The 24,847-nt window shown below is 41.3% G+C and overlaps 1 protein-coding gene across 1 annotated transcript in view; it reads left to right on the top strand.

The window, feature by feature from the left end:
• The first annotated feature begins 12,343 nt into the window (after positions 1–12,343).
• Positions 12,344–24,847, top strand: part of nbeaa (neurobeachin a) — a 219,380-nt gene continuing 206,876 nt past the window's right edge. The window contains exon 1 of the mRNA XM_042334427.1: positions 12,344–12,694. Coding sequence (XP_042190361.1) covers positions 12,344–12,694 — 351 coding nt within the window. The remainder of the gene's footprint in view (positions 12,695–24,847) is intronic.

A 24,847-nucleotide genomic window follows, 5' to 3' on the forward strand; every position in this document is an offset into this window, starting at 1 on the left:
CGCTTCACAGAACACACTGTAAAGTGAATTGACTGTATATCTGTGGGCGAACGCGACAGCCAATTGCGCACAGCAATGTCCCACAAACAGTTGTAGATTGAAAATGACCAATTTATTATTGTTTTTGGAGGGATTATTATTAGGCGTGTGGAGTAAGGAAACTTGCCCAAGGTTTCGCCCTGCCTGGAGTTGAACTCAGGTCTCTCGCTTGAAAAGCGAGTGCTCTAACCACTGAGCTACAGGCAGTCAAAGATCAAAAGATGAGATTACTCTGCAGAACTTCAATATTCTATCACAGGGTGGATATAAAGCCTAACGTTCTGCCTAGTCTTAGGCTATGAGACCATTTTGCCTTTAAATGTAAGATTGTGTAGAATTGTGAAAAATGCTTTAATTCAGTGTTAATTTGAAATCTGGTTCTATTTAAGAACAATCAAGAAACATCTTTTAGGGTAGAAGGCTTCCAAGAACACTGAAGGTGGTATTGCTGATCAGAGCACCAAAAATTCCTGAAAATTCTCCTTCTTCTATCTAATTTTATGTAATTTTTACCATTTATTTGCTCCATTGTAGACTGTAATCTAATCAATATCAGCATATACATCAAGTTATTATTGGTAAGATCTTTCCAGCATAAAGCACAACACGTTATATTTTTACCTATTGTTCTATTTTTATAAAATACACAATCAATCCATTTTACAGTATATCATACGACGTGCTTTGAGGCTTCTCAACAATGTGATAAGGCCCTTTATCAAATGCAAGGATTATTATAATCATTATTTGGGCTTTGTGGTAGGGAGTAAACTATTCTGGAAAGGTTGGTTTCATGAGCAAGAATAATAATGCTACTTCTGATAATATCCATAACTCATAAAACCTATGCTGACACTCCAATGCAGTATTGGAGGTGTGCTGCAATTGTTGGAGGTGTTGTCCTTTGGTTTAGACTGAGGTCCTGTCTGCCTGTTCATGTGGACCTAAAGATCCCATGGCAGTTTTTGAAAAGAGAAGGTAGCTTATCTCGATGTCCTGGCCAACAATCCCCAAATAAACTTGGTCATTCACTTCATTGCTGTTTGTGGGACATTGTTGAGTGCAAATTTGTTGATGCTTTCACTTACAAATCACAGTCACTACACTTTACAATAAATCCTGTGAAGCACTTTGAGACATCCTCCCGACGTGAAAGGCACAACACCAAATGTAAAGATCATTTTTATTAAACTGAGGAGGGTCAAGCAGATTTCCCTATGAAAACTACTGAGGAAATTGTGTCCAACATATGCTGATTGCTAAAAAAAAAGCAATTTATTCATTAAGTCTTTATAGTAGGAAACCACATTATAAAGATTCAGCAAAACTGATTACTATTTTTAGCAAGCAACCCAAGTTAGATGCCATTGTGATAAGACAAAACCTCTTGGGAAATTTAATGACCAGTTCAGCAGTTCACAAAATATTCCACAAGAGAGGTACTTCTGAATAAGGTCGAGGATGTCACATAATATCCAAAGCTGCAAAAAAAAATGTCATTGGATAGAATTGTTATTTTGCACCAGAAATTGAGAAAATTATTCCATTGTTGGACTAATAAGTTGAAAGTGGCCTGAAGGTAAAGTGGTGATGAGATGACAGATTGTTGTGCCTCAGCTTACACACTATGAATTCCATGAATGTTAACATGGTTGGCAGTTGGGTTACCAGTCTGTAATAATTGAGGTCTAATTTTGACCTTTTCCTGGGAATACATATACAGGAGTTTAATATTTGTTTCTCTCTACTGAAGTAAGGCACTATTGGTTTGCAGGAGCAGCTGAAGCATATAGATTAGGGGAGCATCTAGTTCTCAGAAGGAGCTTTGAGAGATATTATGCCTATCAATTGGTTTCAGAACATTCATATCCATGGAGGTGTGTGACGCAAAGCCATTCTCCTCCATCTGAGTGACAGTGTGATTGAGGAAAAGGATGGAAACAGTTTTTATTGTTCTTTTCCAGTTTCAAGCTGATCTAAGAACAACAACAACTTAGATTTACATAGTGCCCTCCACGCCGGACGGCGTTTCAGAGCACTTTACAGTAACGGATCCCGGGACCGAGCCAGGGGGAGCGGGGGAAGATGACCAAAGGCATGGTTGAACAGAAAGGTCTTCAGCAGAGACCTGAAAATAGGAAGGGAGGGAGCGAGACGAAGGGAGTGAGGAAGGCAGTTCCAAAGCCTTGGGACATAGTGGCTGAAGGCACGACCGCCGAGGGTGGAGCAGAGGACTTGGGGGACGAGGAGGAGGTCAGACCCGGAGGAACGAAGGCACTTCTAGTGAACTGATAATATTACTTGTGGTTGGTATTCCAAGGTAGTAGCTTCCTACTTGAGACTCTTTACATTTGGTTAGCAGCCAGGTTTTGCCAATTGTTTTTCTTTTATGATTGCATCCAAATCAACTTTTATTCAGACTGTGTGATTGGTGCTTTGTTGAGTGATTCAGTTGACCAAGAGGTTGATCAGTGCTCCATCTGAGGTCAATGGACAGTCTGTAGAGAGTGTAATAGAAGTAGGATACTACTACTAATAATAATCCTTGCATTTGATATAGCACTTTTCATGTCTTCAAGACGTCTCAAAGTGCTTCACAGAATATACTGTAAAGTGAATTGACTGTATATTTGTGGGGGAAACGCGGCAGCCAATTGCGCACAGCAGTGTCCCACAAACAGTCGTGGATTGAGTCACCAAATTATTTTTTTTTTAAGGATTATTATTCCTCGAAAAACAATCCACCAATCAACTAACAAACAGGTTCCTACTTACTGTAGGAAAGAGGCGTGTGGGTAGTCTGTATTTGCTTTTTCATAACCAAACCACATGAAACCAACCACTTGCTCCCTCGACCCGAACCCTACCCCTCTCCTTACCTCCCAGCTCCACCTCCTTGCCCCTCTACTCACAGATATCATAAACCTTTCCCTGTCCACTGGTACTGTTCCCACCCCATTAAAAATGGCCGTCATCATTCCAATCCTTAAAAAACCCTCCTGGACCCATCTCTACTCTCAAACTACTACTCCATCTCCAACCTCCCTTTCCTCTCCAAGGTCCTGGAAAGAATTGTTGCTTCCCAGCTTCGCTCCTGCCTCTCCCGGCACTCCCTTCAAGAACCCCTCCAATCGGGTTTCCATGCAACCCACAGCGCAGAAATAGCCCTGGTCAAAGTGACAAATGAAATTCTGTCCATCTGCGACCAGGGCTCCCTCTGCCTCCTCGTCCTCCTTGATCTCTCTGCTGCCTTTGGCACCATCGACCACTCTATCCTCATCCACCGCCTCTCCTCTCACCTCAACCTTCATAGCTCTGTCCTTGACTGGTTCAGATCATATCCCTCACACCGCCTCCACTTCATCTCCCAAGCGTTTTCTCCTCCAGCCCCCACACTGTCTCGCGAGGCATTGCTCAGGGCTCTGTCCTTGGTTCCCTCCTCTTCAATATCTATATGCTCCCTCTTGGTGACATCATCCTCAAACATGGGGTCAACTTCCACATGTATGTGGATGACACCCAACTCTACCTCTCTGCCTCCACCCTTGATTTCAGGACCACTGCTGTCCTGACAGAATGTCTGTCGGACATCAAGTCCTGGATGAGAGCTAATTTTGTTCAGTTGAATGTCAACAAGACCGAGGCTCTCCTGATTGGCTCCCATCAGTGCCTCCATACTTCATGCACTGACAGTAACACCATCCATGGTTGCATACTCCACTGTACTAAGCCAGTCCGGAACCTTAGCGTCTTGCTTGACCTTCAACTATCCTTTCTACCCCACATCTGTGCCATGACTTGCCTTCCCCAACCTTTGCAACATCGCCCGGCGTTTCACTGTTTCACACCGCAGGCTGCCGAAACCCTCATACACACTTTCATTACATCGAGGCTTGACTATGCAAACTCCTTGCTTGTCGGCCTCCCCAATTGCTCCCTCTTTAGGCTGCAGATCATCCAGAGCTCTGCAGCCCGTGTCCTCTCCCGCACCAGACTCTGTGACCCTATCACCCCCATTCTCGCCCGACTCCACTGGCTTCCCATCACACAGAAGATACAGTTCAAAATCCTGGTCCTCACCTTCAAAACCCTCCATGGTCTTGCTCCCCTCCATCTCTGCGACTTCCTAACCCCTTACCATCCTGCCCTATTCGCTCTGCTTAGTGGGCTCCGGCCTGCTTCACGTCCCCTGCCTCGCTCGCCCCACCATTGGTGGGCAGGCCTTCTACCACTCTGTCCCCACCCTCTAAACTCCATCCTGCAGTCGCTCCCTTGCCACATTCAAGACCCATCTCAAGACCCTCCTCTTTGACCCGTGCTTTCGATCACCCTCCTTCCCCCCCCTGCCCTCCACCCTCCCTGATCCCGACCCCCAGCTCGGGTCTGAAACTCTGACTGTCCAGCGCCTTGGAACGTCCTCCCGACATGAAAGGTGCTATACAAATGTAATTTTGTTGTTGTTGTTGATGATGATAGGAGTTGAATTAGATGAAAGTAAATGTATCATCTCGAGCTAGATGATTGAATGCTTTGATGTGTAGGTGGAAATATAATCATCAGCAGATGGTGGACTGCAGCCCCAAAGTACCTTCATTTCTTTGAAAAGCCTTTCTGGTTAAAAGTGAACAATTTCAAATGTTGCCTGAAGATAGCTACCTACTATTACTTAGAAAGTAGGGAATTTTTACCATGATCCGTGATGCACTCTTACATGAAAAAATTAAACTTAGAAATGAAAAATAATTCACAGATAGAGTAGGGGGAACGTTTCCAAAAACAGCTTAGAATATCTAAAAGCACAAAACCAAGTTCTGTAGGGATGCAGGTTTGTGTCTGTACTCTGTTGATTCTCTGTTTCAACCATGTTGTGTAGCAAGGCATCAGGTAGACGTCATAGGTATCTCCATAGGGGAAAGATCACTCAGGTTAGTTTCCACCAGACTATTTTCACAGTGGACATCAAATAGTAAGATTAGCAGTGACCTGAAAGTAGCTCCCTACCCTACCATATTGGCTGGAGAGGTATATGGCCTAGAAGGAATATAATAATATTAATAATAATGATAATAATAATAATCCTTGCATTTGATAAGAGTACTTTATCACGTTGTTGACTCATATCAAAGCACTTCACAGAATATATTGTAAAGTGGATTGATTGTGTATTTTGTGGGGGAAAGGCAGAGCCAAGTGTAGACATCTAGTTCTCAGACACAGCCTTGATTGTCAGAGATAGCTTTGACAGAGCAGAACTTTGGCTATCCCTCGAACAGTTGTGAACCGAGTTACCAAATTTTGGGGAGGAGGGATTATTACTCCCGGAAAGCGATCCGCCAATCAACTAACAACCAGGTTCCTTTTGACTGCTCGATAAACAGAGGAGTGTGGAGTAAAGAAACTTACCTAAGGTTTTACCCCGCCAGGGAATCGAACACGGGTCCTTTTATTTGCAAGGTGAGCGCGCTAACCACTATGCTAAGGAACTCCATATAACAACTATTACGCCAGAATTATCAAATATTTATGATCTATGTGCATAAAATTATTATTATAAACAATTATCCTTTTCAACAGAGATACAAAGATTACATGGAGTCCTGTAGCTCAGTGGTTAGAGCACTCGCCTTGCAAGCGAGACACCTGGGTTCAATTCCCGGCAGGGCGAAACCTTGGGCAAGTTTCCTTACTTCACACGCCTAATAATAATCCCTTCAAAACAAAACAATAATAAATTGGTCATTTTCAATCCACGACTGTTTGTGGGACACTGCTGTGCGCAATTGGCTGACGCATTTCGCCCACAAATATATGGTCAATTTATTTTACAGTATATTCTGTGAAGCGCTTTGAGACGTCTAGAAGACGTGAAAAGCACTATATCAAATGCAAGGATTATTATTATTATTAAAGATTAGACAGGACTGAAGAATCTAATATTGCAATCTAAGAATATGGGACCCATTTTATAGGGAATTATGATTCATTCTGCGAACATTGCGGTACTCATTAAGGTTCCAATATTTTCAAAATCATCTATTGACACAAATATCAATAATTACTTGTTCCTACATGAGTGACTTTTACTCAGAATAAATTAGGTAGAGATATCGACGTTGCATTATTTTTGGGAACAGCTTATCTTAAAAATTAATTCTGCACCAGAATAAAGCCCCATGTTTCCTTAAACTTTAATAAGAATGGATAATTGCGATGCAAATTAAACTAAACAGATCTTGAGAATCTTAATTACTTTTTGGGGCTAATGTTTTAAATTATCGTGTCAGTACAGGAGAGTCTTTTTTTCATTTTAAATGTTATTCATGGAAACATAGGAGAAAACTATTTCCCACATTCCCGGACAACTGCTTATCAGAATATAATTAGAAACTGGCCTCTATTTAACTGGCCTTGAGAAGAAGTGGTTATTTGTATTTGTATGCAGTTAATGAACACTAGGAAACACTCATGTTGTGTCAAATATCATTCAGACTGCAATGGAGTCCACTTAAAATCAGCTATAATAATCCTTGCATTTGATATAATGCTCACATTGTTGAAATGTCTCAAAGCACTTAAAATGATTTATTGCTAAATGTAGTGACTTTGTACTTGTACGTGACAGACAATTTTCATATAATGTTGTCCCACAAATATCCATGAAGTGAATGACCAATATTATCTGCAGATTGTTGCCCGTTTCTTGTCTTTCTGTCTGACAATGAGGTTTCTACCCCGCAGTATATTGGGAGTATCAGCCTACAATTTAAGATCGAAGTTCTGAAGTGGGGCTATGATGTTACTTGAATTATTATATATTTACATTCTCCTCTTCGACCGTTCCTTTGGCCACTCTCCTACCCATACCCTTCCTTACCTCCACCTCCCCCTCCACCTCCCCTGATCCCAACCCCCTGCTCGGGTCCAAATCCCTGACTGTCCAGCACCTTGGGACGTCCTCCCGACAGGAAAATCGCTATACAAATGTAATTTGTTGCTTTTGCTGTTCTCTATTATTCACCATCCATTTGTTAATAAAAAATAGAGGACAACAACAACAACTTGCATCTATATAGTGCCCTCCACACGGAGTAGAGTCTTGCAGTGCTTTGAAAACACCAATATCTTAATGAGGAATGGTGCCAGGGTTAGTTGTGTTAAATGCATGAGGACTTGGACAAGGTGAATTGAGCTTCGAAGTGGGGGTGAGGGGGCGTGCGGTGGAGATGGAGGAGGGAAGGAGAATTACAAATCTCGTTGTATAATGGTAACAGTTTAAAATAGTATGATAATTATATATCCTGTATCTGCACAATTTGGTTAATATTTTTTAGATGACCATACAGTATTGTATAACAATGATGTTAAGGTCACAGATTTTCCACCTGTTCATAAAGTGAAAATGAGTGATATCATACATCAGTGATATGATTAGGAAGTGGCCTGCCTGCTAACAGGAGGCTTATAGTGCCATTGCTCAGAATTAATCTATGCATGATTCACCCAATAACGTAATGTTTGAATTTCAGGGGAACATTTGTCCGAAACAGCTGCATACAAAACTGATATACAATATATCTCCCGCAACAATTGGCTAAAGCAGCTCTATCCCAGGGAGGAAAAAAAACAGCCAGAGTTGTGGCAGTTGATCTATCTAGCAGTGGATCATGCTGAACAGGTTGGTATAAGGAGATTGAGAGAGCAACATAACCAGCTCAGCATGATACCTCCTATGTTTGACTAGCTTATATTATATTGCAGATATATAGTGAATCTTACTTTATGGTACACTGTAGCTTTAGTCTTGAAGAGATCACGTTCCTGATTTTTAAAATTTTCTTTGCAAATCTTATTTGCAAACTCATGGGTGTTTCCTTCCAAAATGCATGATTTTCTGCTTTGAAATACACTTGCCACTTATCTGCTCTAATATGCCTTCCCTAGTGTTTCAAATAATTCCTCACAGATTTTTTTTATAGTTCTGAATTTAATATCATCAGCAAATGTAGACATCAAGTCTACATGTAAGTCTCGATAATGTATATGTATGGAAAATAAAACCCAGGCACTGGCCTTATGTTACATCACTGCCTACATCTTCATGAAAGATATCTCTTTACTGCTTCACTCTGCATTTTTTATTGTTACAGTGAAAGTCTTTCAGGAATTTTGGAAATCTACTTGATACCCTTGACAAATCAAAAAGAAAACCTTTATTTGACACAATCCATCATTTATTTTATAATACTATTGGTGTAACATTTTTTTAAACATAATATCTTTGGTATTTCCATTGTAAACACTGTATGTTTAGTACCAAGTGTAAAAAGCTCTTTTGAGTTGAATTGCTCCCTATATTCCTGCAGTACTGATGTTTCCCACATGAGGGACATAAGGACATATCATTGCTTTTCAGTCCGTTTGCAGCTGTATCACAATTGGTTCCTTTATTCAGGTTGTACCGCAAATAAAAAATAAACGTGTTTGCAGCCTAATACAATGAAGGCTTTCTACGATATGTTGTTGATAAGATTTATCATCTTAAATGGAACATTGTTGAAGTTTGCAACCTTTTTAAAATGGTTGATCATACAAAAGGTTTTCATTCCCTCTGAGCTGAATTTAATTGGGATTTACTGATTAACAAAAAAAATAAACGTGTTGCTGTCTTTGTGAATTATCTTTAGGACTTCCTTTACGAGTTCACAAATCAAGATCATATCTGTCTGTTTCTGTGGAAAAGTTGTTGTCTTTGCAGATCAAATTAGCTTTTTTTTTTAAAAAGATGCTTTGTGTTTATCTGTATGGATTCCTTGTAAATACTGTACGTTTAGTACCACGTTTAAATTGTGACAAACTTAACCTTAAAGATAACACCATCGAAACAAAGGAGATAGAAAGTCCCAGTGTCATCACGAAGTGTATGTGCCTCTTGTGTAATTTGCATCTGGTGTAATTCAGGCTGCTCACAAAATGCAAAATATGTTCACTATCAGCGGAAACAAGTTGACATTCTTGGCATCGAGTCAAGGTTATTGCAAATGTGCTATTTTGCCTTAAGAGTTTTTTTTTAATTAGGAACACGTAAATACGAAATAATTCATTTTTAGTCACTCGTTTCCTAATTCCCATTTCCTGACGAATTTCACCATCACAAGAAGGTTTTAGCTCCAAGAAGAAGGTTAGCCTTCCCAGGGCTGAGGACGATAATTGCTACGAGTATGGATGGATCAGGGAGGTTGATGTAAAGACCCTGCGTGTTTTTACACGTCTGCTCTGCCCAGGCTTTGCACTGGATAACAACTGTGGGAGATTTATTTTTTCACGCAGTTTGTCCGTTTGATACCAGGGGAAGTGCACAGGCTGCACAGACGCACATCATGTGTGTGTACATGGATGGTAGTGGTGATGTGTGTGTGTGTGTGGAGGGAGGGGGTTTAAGGAAGGAACTCACTCACTAACATGAACGTCTTAAAAACTCCTGATATGTCACGTCCAGAGTGCAGTGCTGTTGTGTATGTTGCCAATGTGAGAAGTTGGATGTTTTGGTGCGAACAGGTTGAGAATCATCAAGTCAAAAGCTGTGCTAATTGTCATTTGAATGCAGCAATATGTTTCGAGTATCTGTGGATACATCTAAATATCAAACGTGACACTGACACATCTGCCTATTCTAATCGTATTTGGAAGAGGATTGAAAGAATTCGTGTTCAAAACAAGACTTTTTTTTTAAAAAAAAGTAAAATTAATGACAATGCAAACCTGAAAAGTTTGCTTAAAAGATGCATGATCAGAAATGGGGACAGATAAAGAGAAACAAATAAGAAAATGGAATCCACCAATTTATAGAAAACCTGTGAGTAAATCCTTCACTTCAAAGTTGATATTTTTGGGTGGGCTTTTTTTTAAAAAAAAGGAATCAAATCTATTGTAAATAGAAACACGTGGAAATAATAACATACATAATAACTTGTGTTATTATGCCTCAAAGCGCTTCATAAAGGTTTTATAGTGACCTTTAGTGAATGTAGTTTGTAGGCAAATGCCTACAGTCATGTTTCATGTCTAGATGTTTGATGTTAGATTCCAAACTATGTATCTGTTGAATATTGAGACTTCTTTTCAAGATATTTTAGACCAGTGAGAGTTTATTTCCTTGGGGGGGGTTCACAGGATATGGCCCTTTATGCTTGAAACCCACACATCCCAAAATAATTTACATGACCAAGGCCTTTTGAGGAAATAAACACGAATAGAAAAGGTACTCCTTGTTACGATAAAGGGTAGAAATCGTTTTAAAAGTGTTTTCTTGCTACGGGTTAGCTGTCGTTTCTGATCAACGCATATAAAGTAAGCTAAGTTCACCCTACACTCTGTGCTGCCAACCCTTTTAAGTGGTTTTGCACATTGCAGAAACTGTTATTTTCTCTCCCCACCTCCCATCCATGGATTCTGGTGAAAATAGTGAGAAAAGAACGATTTAATGAAATGTAAATTCTACGTGCTGGCCAACCACCCACTTAGATGCAATTTTTATGTTCAGGAAAAGCTGAAAAGATAACAAAAGAAGAGAAGTAATTAGAAATAAATGGATGGTGGTGTTGTTTTCTCTCCAGGTTTCGTGTGCTTTCATTGTGAAGCGATTTGGTTGGATGAAAGCCACTTCGCTTCCTCGAGTATAATAATAATATGCGAGAAAAATTGCGCAAAAAACGAATTGTTTTACAATCTTTTCTGTTTACATGTTGGTAGAATGGGAGATTGCAGAAGACAGAAGATCTTTACTGCCTTTTTTTTTCTTTCGCTTGAACTGGAAGCTGTGCAAATTGAGTTAGCTCCTGTTTTCTGCAATGTTATTGTGTGAGGAGGTGATCATTTGATGCGGTTCAATGGGTTTTCCAGTGGGCAATTGCCTTTTCTTTGGTGTAGGGGTGGATTTTACCTTCCTGTGATTTTTTGAAAAACTGCTATTATAAACCTGCACTTAAACGTGATGCACAATCCATGTGTCGCCAAACCCACAGCAAATTTGACACAGGAGACTTTGTTTCATATAAAACTCTTAAATGTTGACGATGGACGAAACATTCAAACAGCTGTAATATGATCCACTATCAACACAGGCCAACGTTGCATTTTATTTATCTTAAGAAAATATTAGCTCTTAATAAATACAGGGAAATGCAAATACTTTACTATGCAATCAAAACACTCCCTGGTTATTGTTTCCTCCCCTTTTTGGGGGAGGACATTGCTACTGTGAGGCATATGAAGTGGGTGCCCATGTCATTACTTTAGCAGTTGAAGGACAGACATTGAGTAAAATCAATTTAACACCCCCCCCCCCAAAAAAAAAGAAACAAGTGGCAGTTCCTGTATTGTTTTCCATCCTTTTTGCGATGTAACCCCCCCCCCAGAGAGTGATGCTGAGTGGAACATTAAAAAAAAATGCCGACAACGTGAATTTCTTCACTCTAATCCTGAAATAAGAGGACACGGGCTTTTAAAAAAAAACACACAGACACACACAGAGAGAGAAAGAGGGAAGAGAATGGGAGAGAGAAAGAGAGAGAGAGAGAGAGAGAAAGCAAGAAAGAAAAGCAGGTGCAACAGTTGCAATGACTTGCACTTGTTCGGTTGACATTGGCGGAACGAGGGGGTGCGAGTAGCTTGTGCTTTTATTGCATTGCATCCAAAGCGAAGCCTCCCCTCCTCTTGCACCTCGTGTGTGTGTGTGAGAGAGAGAGAGAGAGAGAGAGCACCTGAGCACCTGCGCCCACTCCCCCCCTTCCCATTGCTCTAACGGGACCCACCGGCCGGGCCGCAGTGCGCACGCGCGCGGCCACAGCTAACTGCGGGGGAGGGGGCGAAAGATGGCGGAGAAAGTGATGTGAGAGTCGGCGGCGAGAGAGCAGCACAAAGCGACACAGAGAGACACACAGAGGGGGACCCGCTTTATTATTTGTGGGGGACAGTTCGCTGAGGGTTATTGTCGAGGGGGCGGAGCGGGTGTTTATTTGTTTGTTTGTTTGTTTATTTCTCTCTATTTTAGTCTTATTTTCTCTCCGGCGACCAATTGTGTAACCGGTTTTTTTTTTTCGAGAATATTCTGCGAACCCCACACCCTTCACACCGGCACCTTCTCCTCCCCCCTCCCCCCACACACACACACACCTCTCCCCCCCTCCCTCCCTCCCTCCCTGTCAGTGCCTTTCCCTCCTCACCCCCCCCCCCCCCCCTCGGCTCTCTGGTGGCAGTTGGGACGTGAGGAGAGAGAGAGAGAGAGCGGGGAGTGTGCGGTCGGCAAATGGCGAGCGACAAGACGGCGCTGCCGGTTAACGTTCAACCTCCGGCGGCGGCGGCGGGAGGAGGAGGAGGAGCTGCGGTCGGACTGGGAGCGGGAGGCGGCGGCGGTGGCGGCGGAGGAGGAGGAGTGGGGTCGGGAGGACTCGGTACCAAACCGCCGCAGCAGCAGCAGCCGCCGCCCCCCCCGACCGCCGCCGCCGCCGCCGAGATGCTCGGCTCCGTGGTCTCCCTCTCGGGCATTAACCCGTCGGTCCCCATCAGGAATATAAAGATGAAATTCGCCGTCCTCATCGGACTCATCCAAGTCGGGGAGGTCAGCAATCGGGACATCGTCGAGACGGTGCTCAACCTGGTGAGTTACCCCCCTCCCCCCTTTTATTTGTGGGTGTGGGGGGGGGTATTTTTTTTAAACGCCTCTCTCTCTCCCCCCACCCCATCACCACCATCACCACCACCTCTCTCTCTCTCTCTCTCTGTCTGTCCTTGAGAATTGAGAGAGAGAGAGAGAGTGCGAGTGTGTGTGTAAGACAATGTCTCGGAAATTCAGTGCAATCCTGTCTTGCAAACGGGGGGAAGCGCAGCTGCTCTGTAGCTGTGTGGGGGGGAATGCGTTAACCCCCCGATGGGCTCTGTATGCGGCGAGAGGACGGGGTTTCTTGCAAATCGGTTGTGTTGCATTTGGCTGAAGAGGTAAAAAGGTATTATTTAAATCCGAAACGCACGCAACACGCACAACACAATCCGGGCGATGGGTAATTGCCTCTTCAGTGTTGCCGTAAACCTGTGATACCAGAGGACCAGCGGGTTACCACAGGACCGTTGTTTCCGGATGACTGGGGGAGATGCAATGACCTGCTTTAACGCTGTACTGAGATGTCTTTCAAAATAACTCGGCGGCTCTAGTGTAGATGTATCCACTGCACGTCTTTTTTTTCCTTTGCTGTTTAGAAACACACACCACTGTTTCACTTCAGAAGCTGCTGCATATATCAGTGAATAACGACTGACGCCCTGTAGATATAATACTGCGATTTCCCTTTCTGCCTTTGAACACTTGAAACGTGTTTTCGTTACTGTGCAAGGCGTCGGGATTACTGACCCTCCATTCAGTTTGCTGCTTCGATTTCACAGAGCATAGATCGAGTTAGAAAGGTCCTACTACCAACTATGAAACGGGTTGGATTAAGTGTACAGTTTAGGTTCAGTTTCAATGTTTGCAGACGCTGGAAAGGTGGTTTAAATATACTTGGTAAGCAGTACTTGAACGCTACAAGTACGAACGACATAACACTATTTATAGTAAAATAACCATCAGTCAGCCTTCTAGAATCTGATGCTAGTAGTAATGATCTTATTGGCAGTGAATTCATTTGAATGAGAAAGCAGTCTTGGAAGATGGTGCAGACGTGCAGTGTGTTCGCATTTCATTTCTTAACAGATGGGCAGGAGGGAGCACCGTGCACTTGGAAAACCACTAACTACAGACGAAACTAACTCATTGGAGATTGACAAATGGCTGCTATAGCATTCACCTCAACATGATCTGAAAATGATCAATTGTGAAGCTAATGATTATGACGGGTATCTTTAACGTCCAAGAAACCACAACCTGGCCGCTGCTGCATTATTGATTTGCGTAAAGGGCTTTTCCAGAAGTGTTAAATCTTAAAAGCGTATTTGGCTTAAGGTCATGTCTTAATGAGCAGTATGCGAATTTGTATCCCCAAAAAGAGCTGGTCTCTAATTGTGTAAATCAATTCGGCTATACAGATTAAGATCTGAAGTAAAAAATGCTTTATTTTGTCACAATATCAGTATTGTTACTTTATGTCCCTGCACATGCTATCCCCAATCAGCATGCATTTGACAACGACGTCTTATTTAAAAAAAATCAAGCCCATGGAAACAATTATTTGAAACATTCTATCCTATCTTAAAAACAAAAGTTTGTGTGAAATTACCCTGCGATTCTATGTAGGGTCCTCAAATAAAATTGGCAGATTTCAACATCCGTTGCTCTCCATATTCTTTCTGACCATTGCAATGTTTCCTGCATTGTGTGCAAAATTTCTATATAATTCTGATTCCCATCTCTTAAGTTTTCATATTTTAAATGGAATAAAATATTCTTTCCACAGAAGTATTTGCTGTGGTCTTAGCTCATAAAACTGTATATGTGCCAATGTATATTTGTGAGCACTGCAGCACAGACAACAATTACAGTGTACAATACAGAATTAAGAGATTACATTTAAAATGCCTTCTTTAAATTATTTTATATTTTTGGTCAGCCGGGTGTCTGACACGTGTGGAAGCCCATAATAATAATCCTTGCATTTGAAAAAGCGCTTTTCACGTCTTCTAGACGTCCTAAAGCGCTTCACAGAATATACTGTAAAGTGAATTGACTGTATATTTGTGGGTGAATGTGGCAGCCAATTGCGCATAGCAATGTCCCACAAACAGTCATGGATTGAAAATGACCAATTTATTATTTTGTTTTTTTTGGAGGGATTATTATTATGCGTGTGGAGTAAGGAAACTTGCCCAAGGTTTCGCCCTGCCTGGAATTTAACTCGGGTCACTCGCTTGCAAAGCGAGTGCTCTAACCACTGAGCTACAGGACTCCGTCACCATGCTTAAGAGTATCCCAAACCAAGCTGAGAATTCCATGCATCCCACCTTTACATGGAAATTCCAGAGATATTTATTGGAATGGAATGCACACTCTCTCCCTGGAAGGACACATCCTGCAAACCTAATTCCATAAATGATTAGGTGCAGGTTAGCAAGAATCAAGGCTTGGGGATGCCAGAGTGTGTGTGGCGTATGCTGGAATCTAACCAGCTAAACCTGTATAGCTTACCATTGAAAGCATTACCTGACCAGCTTTCCTGCTGCTTGTCCAGCTAGAACAACCATACCCATTAGGGCATTGGCTTGCAGGGTCAACAGGGGCTGAGTGGGAAGAGTCCCTGCCTCAGTCACTTGTCTGCCCTTCCAATTCCTGCTGTTGAGCCACCAGCAGTGACCTGCAGTACTGCGAACCTGGCTGACTCAGGATCAGGACTACCGAGATTGCCACAGAGGGTAGGCTTGATCCTGGCAGTTCATTTCCAAAAACAGTTTAGGAAAGCAAAGGGCAATTTCAGGATAGATGCCAGGAAATATTTCTTTATCAAGAAGGTAATTGATCATTGTAGCAGGCAACCAGGAAAATTGTTTGAGGCCAGGATGTTAGACTCATTTTAAAAACGGCTTGATGCTGTTAAAGAAAGGTAAGGTGGGTATTCTGGAAGGCTGAAATCAAATTGGTCAAAGACCCTTTTTCATCTGAACTTCTCTTGTGAATATGTAATCTTGGGGCAAATAGATGCACTGTGTATCTATTTGCCTGCAAAGGTGCTACACTGTGATCCGTGAAGTGCATTGAGAAATTACACAATACAAAAATTATTTCTGTCCAGATCTCTCTGACTGGTGTCCTTGGAATCATCAGCACATTTAGACAGTTTTGATCCTAAGGCATCCTCCTGGTTAGCTGCTCTGTGTTTATCCATCTCTTTTTTGTGGTCAGTGAAAAAAGTATCTGGCACACACGGAAACCCATTACTATGCTTTCCCATATTCTTGTCACCTATGCATGGAAATTTCCCTGTGTGGAATGGAATATTCACTCTTTCCATAGACGGAGGTACTCTGCATAAGTAGGGTTCCAGAAAGTATTTATGTGGAATTTTGTAATAACCATGGATTGGTGGAATTTAATCAGCTAAACTTATAGCATTCTGTGGCTTATTCATCTACAACCACCTTACCCTTTAGGTATGGCAGAATTAACAGGAGTCCAGAGGGAAGACTCTCTGCCTTCAGTGACTTGTCTACCCCACCACGAGTCAGGCTGTTTTGTCAGCCATCAGCAGGGCCTTGGAATACTGTGGATTTGCTTGGCTCAGGAACTGAACAATTGAGACCACCACAGAGGGTCGACTCAATTCTGACATTCCATTGCCAAATGCACTCTATTGGAGCCAGCTCAGCCCCAAGGAGACTCCTCTTACCTTTACCACCACCACCACCCTGTCCCGATAGTCCCGATCTGGCACTGTCCAAAGCTTTGTTAAAATTTGCATGTAGAAGATCTATTGCACTCAATTGGCTGCCCCATTTCGCCACAAATATACAGCCAATCCACCTTAAGTATATTCTGTGAAACATTTTGAGACGTCTTAACGACGTGATAAGGTGCTATATCAAATGCAAGAATTGTTATTATTATTCCCTCTCTCCTCCAGATCCATTATTTATTTAAATTCCCTCCCATGAAGCATTGCTGACTCCTTATGCTCCATATTTCTTTAGGTGCTTTATTTTCCATTGCCTTGGGATGCCATCTAATGTTTTAGCTACTAACATATCAAGGTCACTGGTTGTGGTTCCCAGGGTTATCATTTGCCCTCTTTTATAAATTATTTGCTCATGGGCACCACCCATGTTTACAATGATTCCTAAAGATATTAACCAATATGTGACTGATATTATTGATCTTTTTAGTTGTTTGAGGCTGAGTGCCTTGCCTCTTTTGTATCCTTCACCCATCTGTCATCTCTATCTTTCTTAGCATTTTGTTCTGTCCTGAAAAACCTGCCTCATGGTTTGTTTAGTAAATACCGTTCAGCCATTTAGTTATTCAGAATTATTCCTGGTCAATTGATATGTCTTCTTTGGGATCCTTTGGTGCTCAATTTTCCATGGATATATTCAATAAAGCCTTTCATATTACCCTCAATCATTATCTTGATTTTTATATTGTTTCTTTACTTTAGCTTTATTCTTTACTGGATATGCTTTGTCAGTGAATATTTTTTCATTTACCTCCAGTATTAAGGAGAAGATGAAGTAGATCCTTACATTTGATCCTGTAGCTTAATGGTTAGTGCACTCGCCTCACAAGCAAAGTGACCTGGGTTCGATTCCCGAGCAGGGCAAAACGTTGGGCAGGTTTCTTTGCTCCACATGCCTCTGTTTATCTAGCAATAAGTAGGAACCTAGTAGTTAGTTGATTGGCGGATCGCTTTTCCGGGGGTAATAAGCCCTTAAAAAATGAGAAGAATTTGGTCGCTCAATCATGACTATTTGTAGGACACTGCTGTGTGCAATTGGCTGCTGCATTTTGCCCACAAAATATACAGTCAATTCACTTTACAGTATATCCTGTGAAGCACTTTGAGATGTCTCAACAACGAGATAAGGTGCTATATCAAATGCAAGTATTATTAATTATTGATATGTTACCTTTCAGGTCAGGAGAATGTCTCAAGCTTTGTATTTTGTATAGGCAAACATGGCAGCCAATATATAGTAGTGTCCTACAAGCAGCCATTTAATAAAAATGACAAATTTTATTTGAAGGATATGTTTTTGAAAAGGAGAAACTTCCTTCTCTTTTTAAATAATGTAATACCATGGGATCTTTAATGTCCACCTGAACAGGCAGACAGGACCTTGTTTTAATGTCTCTTTCAAAGGATGGCACCTCGAACGATGTAGCGCTCCCCCTGGCAATGCAATGGATTATCAGTCTAGAATATTCTGATTGCATCAGAAATGTTGTAAAATTGAAAGAATAAAAAACAGAAATTTTCATTAGAAAGAGACAATTCAGTCAACTGAGTCTGTTTCTATGTTTTAAAGTCACTTTTTGTTGATCCCAGTTTCCTGCTCTTTATAATATTTCAGTAATGTTTTGCATTGAAATTGTACAGTTTGACTTTAGTATCCGACAACACCAACAAATTGCATTTATGTAGCTAGTGCCTTTCACGTCGGGAGGATGCCCCAAGCTGTTGAAAGTATTTGGATATGTACTAAAATCACCAAATTACTTAAACCTTGATGTTCTTTACAGCACTGTATGTTTCATAATTTCCTTGACGTTTTGAATTAGATTTGAAACACATTTGTCAATTCAAGAAACTATTTGTTAATCAAATGAGTGCTTCATAGGGAAAAGTTAATATAAACTAAAGACTAATTATTTCTGAGGGTAGCATTTGTTGGGAAATCAAATGCATGTACCATTAGTAAACCTATATTCTGGTAGCAAAGCTAATTGAAATTAGAATTGACGACAAGTGATAAATTGAAGATAGAATACAGCAGTGTTGGGAACTTTGTGAGCAACAATTTGGTAGAGGTGACAAGCAAAATCTTCTGTTTTCTTGTCAACTATAGGATTGATTGATGTTAGCACTGTGGGAAGAAGAGACACTATTTAAAATGAATTGTCATATAAATCGTACGCAAATATTTCAGGTTACAGTTATTCACGTACATTGCAGGATTTTTTATGTGAATTTAATTAAGCTAAGAATTTTGTCAACAAGCTTATCATTCAGTATACTTAAGAACCAACTATATTAGAGTGAGTGTAAGTGTTTCAATATTCTATTTGATGCACTTGCAACTTTTTTTTTAGCAGGATGCAATGATTTATAGTGTATTAGATGGCATTGTGGGAGACAAATTTTATGTATTTCTTCCAGGCATTCCTGACAGAATTGTGGTACTTCTATATGCAGATGACATGCTGTTGATGGGCTGAACTGGGGATTTCATGCGCTGCACTTGCCACCTTGAACACTAGGCCACTTGGTGAGGCATAATGCTGGTGCCCCCAATTGCAGAAATATGATCCTGCAGGGCTTGAGAGGGGAGTAAATAGGAAGATACAAGCAGCGTTAGGCCCAATTGTTGATTCTTATTGGTATTTGCAGGTTATCAATAAGTATTTTGGGGTTATTGTACACTGTCCTGAGGGACAGAGAGGCTTGAGAAGCAGCAATGGTCATTCTTGTCTCCAAGAACAAAAAGGTCCCAATACATTTTTAAAATTATGGCGTCTAAGATTTGTGTTCTTCATTATTCCAAGCTCCTGAACATTCAATGTAGGGTTTCCTTTGACATTTGTTTGTGGTCTTACTTCCTGCTGAGCACCTTAGAATGACATACATTTGGGGTCTTAAACCTTTCACTCAGATTGTTCAATAAATACAAAATGAATAATGACAGTCCATATGGTACAGATTAAATGTTTTTTTATTTAGCGAAATTGTTGGCCAGAACACCGGGAGAAACTCCCTACTCTTCCACGGGATCTTTAACATCCACCTGAACAGGCAGATGGAACCTCGGTTTAACGTCTCATCTGAAGGACGGCATCTCCGACAATGCAACACTCCTCTACTGCATTGGAGTGTCATATTAGACCAGGGTCATCCAACCATTGGCTGCTGAGGGCCAGATGCTGGATTTGAAAAATGTCTGCGGAAATGAACAATATTTCCCTTCTAGAAACATAACCCGTAAAAATCGTATGGAAATCCTGTTTTTAAATGATGTAACTATATTACTTAGTTTCACTATATTTTAGTTATAATGTAAATTTAAATGTAAAAATTCATACAAATTTCAAAACAGTTACACAGCGATGAGGTATCTGTCTACGTCTCTGTATCTATGTGTGTCTTTGTGTACGTCTTCCTGTCTACGTGTGTCCCCGTCTCTGATTGCGTGCGTCTCTGCATCTCTCTCCTCTCTCTCTCCTGTTACTGGTTTGAAAGTGATTGACAGGTTCTGCTGCTAACCTGTGCCTCGTGCTCTGTATTTTCCCCGCTGGGTCAGACCAAGCCTAGGCTTTGGATACACGGTGCAACTGTTTTCACGGGCCGGATTAAATCATCTGATGTGCCGGATGCGTCCCAAGGGCCGCCAGTTGGAGCACCCTGGCTTAGACTATGTAATTACAAGTCCAGATGTGGAGATTGAACCCCGAACTCTGATTCTGAGGCAAGAGTGCGCCAGTTAAAACTATTTGTGTATCCCATCAGTACCGTACCCCATGTTTTGCAGAACAATTTTAGTTTGCACCAATCACCAATATATTTTTTCTTTTGAGAGGTAATTAACCAGAGTTAAAACATCTTCAGATAAAACAGGTGCGAATTACAAATATAGAGTTGAATAGCATTCAATTTATTTCCATGTCTTTATTCCTGATGTGGGGCTTTTACCATTCTAGAGACCCGCAGCCCTTTCTCATTATTTATTATTACTTCATCCCATACTCCTACAATCTCCAATCTTTGTGAGCTCCATCTGTACATCTTTGTCTAAATACTCTATGCCCAGCTTCTCTCCATCCTCTCCTGCCCCTCCCCTTCCCCATGTAGCTCAGGAACAGATAAAAATAGAGTTAAATATTCAAACCCAATCTCCTAGCAGCAATAACTCGCTCACGTTTTAATTGCCTTGCTGGGAGTAAACTGCACTGAAGCCACAATAAACTAAATCATCTCAGCATTTTAACCTAATAATAATAATAGTGCAAATCCTTGGGCTAGTTACTCCACGTGCTTCTGTTTACCTAGCAGTAAGTAGGAACCTGGTTATAAATCGATTGGCAGATTGTTTTTCCGGGGATAATAATCCCATCAAAATAAATTTTAAAACTAAAATAATAATAATTTGATACTCAATCCATGACTGTTTGTTGGACACTGCTGTGCACAATTGGCTGCCGCGTTTCGTCCACAAAATATACAGTCAATTCACTTTACAGTATATTCTGTGAAGCGCTTTGAGACATGTCGAAGACGTGATAAGGCGCTGTATCAAGTGCAAGAATTATTATTAATATGAGAAGTGTTGCACAATATAACACTGTCCCTAAAACCCAAAACAGAAGTTGCTGGGGACACTCAGCAGGTCAGGCAGCATCTATGGAGAAAGGAAAGTGAGTCAGTGTTCGGGTCCACAACCCTTTGACCGTTTCGACAAAGGGTCGTGGACCCGAAACGTTGACTCACTTTCCTTTTGACGAAGAGTCATGGACCCGAAATGTTGACTCACTTTCCTTTCTCCATAGATGCTGCCTGATCTGCTGAGTGTTTCCAGCGACGTCTGTTTTTGTTTTCAGATTTCCAGCATCTGTAGTATTTTCTGTTTTGTTTATAACAATAACCCTTTCATTTGATATAGCGTTATGTGACATCATCAAAATATCTCCAAGCACTTCAGAGGATTTTACTGTAAAAGTAGTGGCTGTGTATTTGTAGGTGAATGCAACATACAGTTTTTCAAAGCAGTGTCGCACACACAGTCAGGAAATGAATGATGAATTTTATTTGGGGAATTATTGGACAGTACACTGAGGAAACTCCATTCTTTTCATTTGTGTTTTGTGATCTTTAACGTCCACCTGAACAGGCAGATAAGACCTAAGTTTAATGTATCTTAAGACCAGCATGTCTTATCTGAACTGCATGTCTCATCTGAAGGACGGCAACTCTGACAATGCAGCACACGCTTAGCACTACATTAGAGTGTCAGACTTGATAAGACTCTCGACATGGGGCTTGAACATGTAACCTACTACATTGACTCAGATTTCATAGAATCAATCATAGAATTATACAGCACAGAAGGAAGCCATTTGGTTGTTGTGTTGGCTCTTTGAAAAGAGCTACCCAAATCAATCCCACTCCCCCGCGTCTCCCCATAGCTCTGCAAACTTGTCCTGTAGTTCAGTGGTTAGAGCGCTTGCCTTGCAAGTGAGAGATCTGGTTTCGATTTCCGGCAAGGTGAAACCTTGGACAAGTTTCCTTACTCCACATGCCTGATAATAATCCCTCAAGAAAAAAAATTGGTCACTTCAATCCACGACTGTTTGTGAGTCACTGCTGTGCACAATTGGCTGTCGCGTTTCACCTACAAATATACAGTCAATTCATATTCTGTGAAGTGTTTTGAGACGTCTAGAAGACGTGAAAAGCGCTATATCAAATGCAAGGATTATTATTATCCTCCCCAAGAGCTTATTTGGCCATATTTGACAGTACAGCCAACTGAGATAGGCTGACACCTGTGCTAGCTATGATATAAAATAATTGTCGTAAGTTACACAGTTCTGGAGACCACAATGTGTTGTGAGTAAAAGATTTTGTAGGGGTTGTATAATAATAATAATAATAATAATAATCCTTGCATTTGATATAGCGCTTTTCACTTTGGGAGGACGTCCCAAAGCGCTTCACAGAACACACTGTAAAGTGAATTGACTGTATATTTGTGGGCGAACGCGGCAGCCAATTGCGCACAGCAATGTCCCACAAACAGTCATGGATTGAAAATGACCAATTTATTATTGTTTTGTTTTTTTGGAGGGATTATTATTAGGCGTGTGGAGTAAGGAAACTTGCCCAAGGTTTCGCCCTGCTTGGAATTGAACTCAGGTCTCTCGCTTGCAAAGCGAGTGCTCTAACCACTGAGCTACAGGACTCCACGTATGCAATCTTAATACTTCTCTAGGAGAAATTCTGATGCATAGTTTGCTTCAATGTTATTTAAAGCAAGGAACTGGTTAACTTTTCTAATCTGCATTTAATGATGGCACTCAAATATACCTACTTCAGTTTGAGTTTAATATCTCATCTGAAGCATGAAATGTCTCATCCGAAGGACTGCACATATTAGTTTTTAAATATGGTTGAGCTTTGAAATCTATCTTGCCTAAATATCAAAGAATACTTCCCCTTGTCAGCTTTGTTAAATAGTGCATCACTGCAATGGTGAGTCATCAACTTGATCTACTAATTTCAAGAATTCTTCTTCGAATCAATTTTTGGACTTTCATTTGCAAGATTTATTTAAGATGTTTCTGGTCCTATATAGTACTTCTGATTGTATTTATGATTCCTTCATCTTGAAAATAAACTTATCTTATTTCAATAAAGCCTGAGTCAGCTTGTGTCTTCTGAAACAAACTGAAATGTAATTGAAGTCTGTGAAATCTAATGTGTGAATATTGAATTACTTGTGGCTGTGAAAGTCATTGCCACTAAAATAGGGCAGATTTCTTAATCAAAGTAGGTGAAGGATTCCTTATGTGATTTGCATTCATACCTTAAAATAAGAAAGTTTTGAAAGACCCTTTGAGATATAAAAGTCTATGAAATTTTGTCCTGATGCATTATTCAATCCTGACTAGTTGCCCAGAAAATATGGTTCCAGTAGAACAGTAAGTTAACCTGCCTCAAGCTATTCAATGAATAAGAGCTTTATTACTGTGATATTACTCCCAACACAAATAAATCAATCCAATTTTTTGGCTTTAGTGTCCAATTATTTTTGTAATTATTCTCTGATGTTTAGCCTCCTCGTGGAGGGGTGTTCCACAAGCACTGGCCTAAAGTATCCCTCTCAATCAGCCATTGTTCATGGGTGAGAGTTATAGTGAATGAAGACCACTTGACTAATGGTGTCATGCACCAGGCTCACATCACCTGGCTACCCCCTATTATCATTAAAGATGGCTGTAGAAGGACTAGCAGCAGGAACCTGGGCTTGTTTTCTCCTTACTAACTCTGAGAAGGCCATTGCCAATTTAGCCTCCACATTCAGCCTTGATTGTAACCACCAAAGTGAGACCAGGATTTGAACCAGCAAGTTCCTGCTTCATAAGCTGTAGCTCTATCCACTATCTGTTGTCTGCTTTGGGACGTCCTCCCGACGTGAAAGGCGCTATACAAATGTAATCTTGTTGTTGTTGCTCTATTCAATCCTATATTAGAATCATCCTGGTCACATGGATATTTATTGCTATATACCTTTGTCAATCCCGAAATAACAACAAAATTACATTTATAGAGCACCTTTCGCATCGGGAGGATGTCCCAAGGCGCTGGACAGTCAGGGGTCAAGACCCGAGCGTGGGGGACAGGTGGAGTAGGGTGAGGGAAGGCAGAGAGGTGGGAGGGCGACCGAAGGCACGATCGAAGAGGAGGGTCTTGAGACCAGCCTTGAAAGAGGCAAGGGAGGAAGCGAGGCGAAGGGACTGTGGGATGGAGTTCCAGAGTGTGGGGGCAGAGAGGCTGAAAGCTCGGCAACCGATGGTCAGGAAGGAGACATGGAGCAGGCCGAAGTGGGAGCGAGTAGGTTGGTAGGGAGTCAACAGGTCAGAGAAGTAGGAGGGAGCAAGGCCATGGATGGCCTTGAAAGTGAGGATGAGGATCTTGAATTCAATCCGCTGAGGAATGGGGAGCCAGTGGAGTCGGGTGAGGGTGGGAGTGATGGGGTCATGGAGCCTGGTGTACGAGAGTACACGAACTGCAGAGTTTTGGATGATCTGCAGCCTGAGAAGGGAAGAGTTGGGAAGGCCGATGAGGAGGAAATTTCCATAATCGAGCCTTGCTGTGTCGAATGCGTGGGTAAGGGTTTCGGCAGCCTGAGGGGTGAGGCAGTGGGGGAGTCTGGCAATTATGAAACCTTGTAACAATTATATTTTGAAAACAAAAACCCTCACAATGATCTGTAGGTGAGCCCATATCCAAAGAGTTCTCTAGTTTATTTGTTTGAAATGCACAAAAAAAACTAACCTCAAATTGTGTAAGTATACACAGTAAATATTATAAAATATTTAGTGATTTATTTTTGTATATTACCAAGG

Source organism: Callorhinchus milii, unplaced genomic scaffold (genome assembly GCF_018977255.1).
Source record: "Callorhinchus milii isolate IMCB2004 unplaced genomic scaffold, IMCB_Cmil_1.0 Scaffold4, whole genome shotgun sequence".
Lineage (NCBI taxonomy): Eukaryota > Metazoa > Chordata > Chondrichthyes > Chimaeriformes > Callorhinchidae > Callorhinchus > Callorhinchus milii.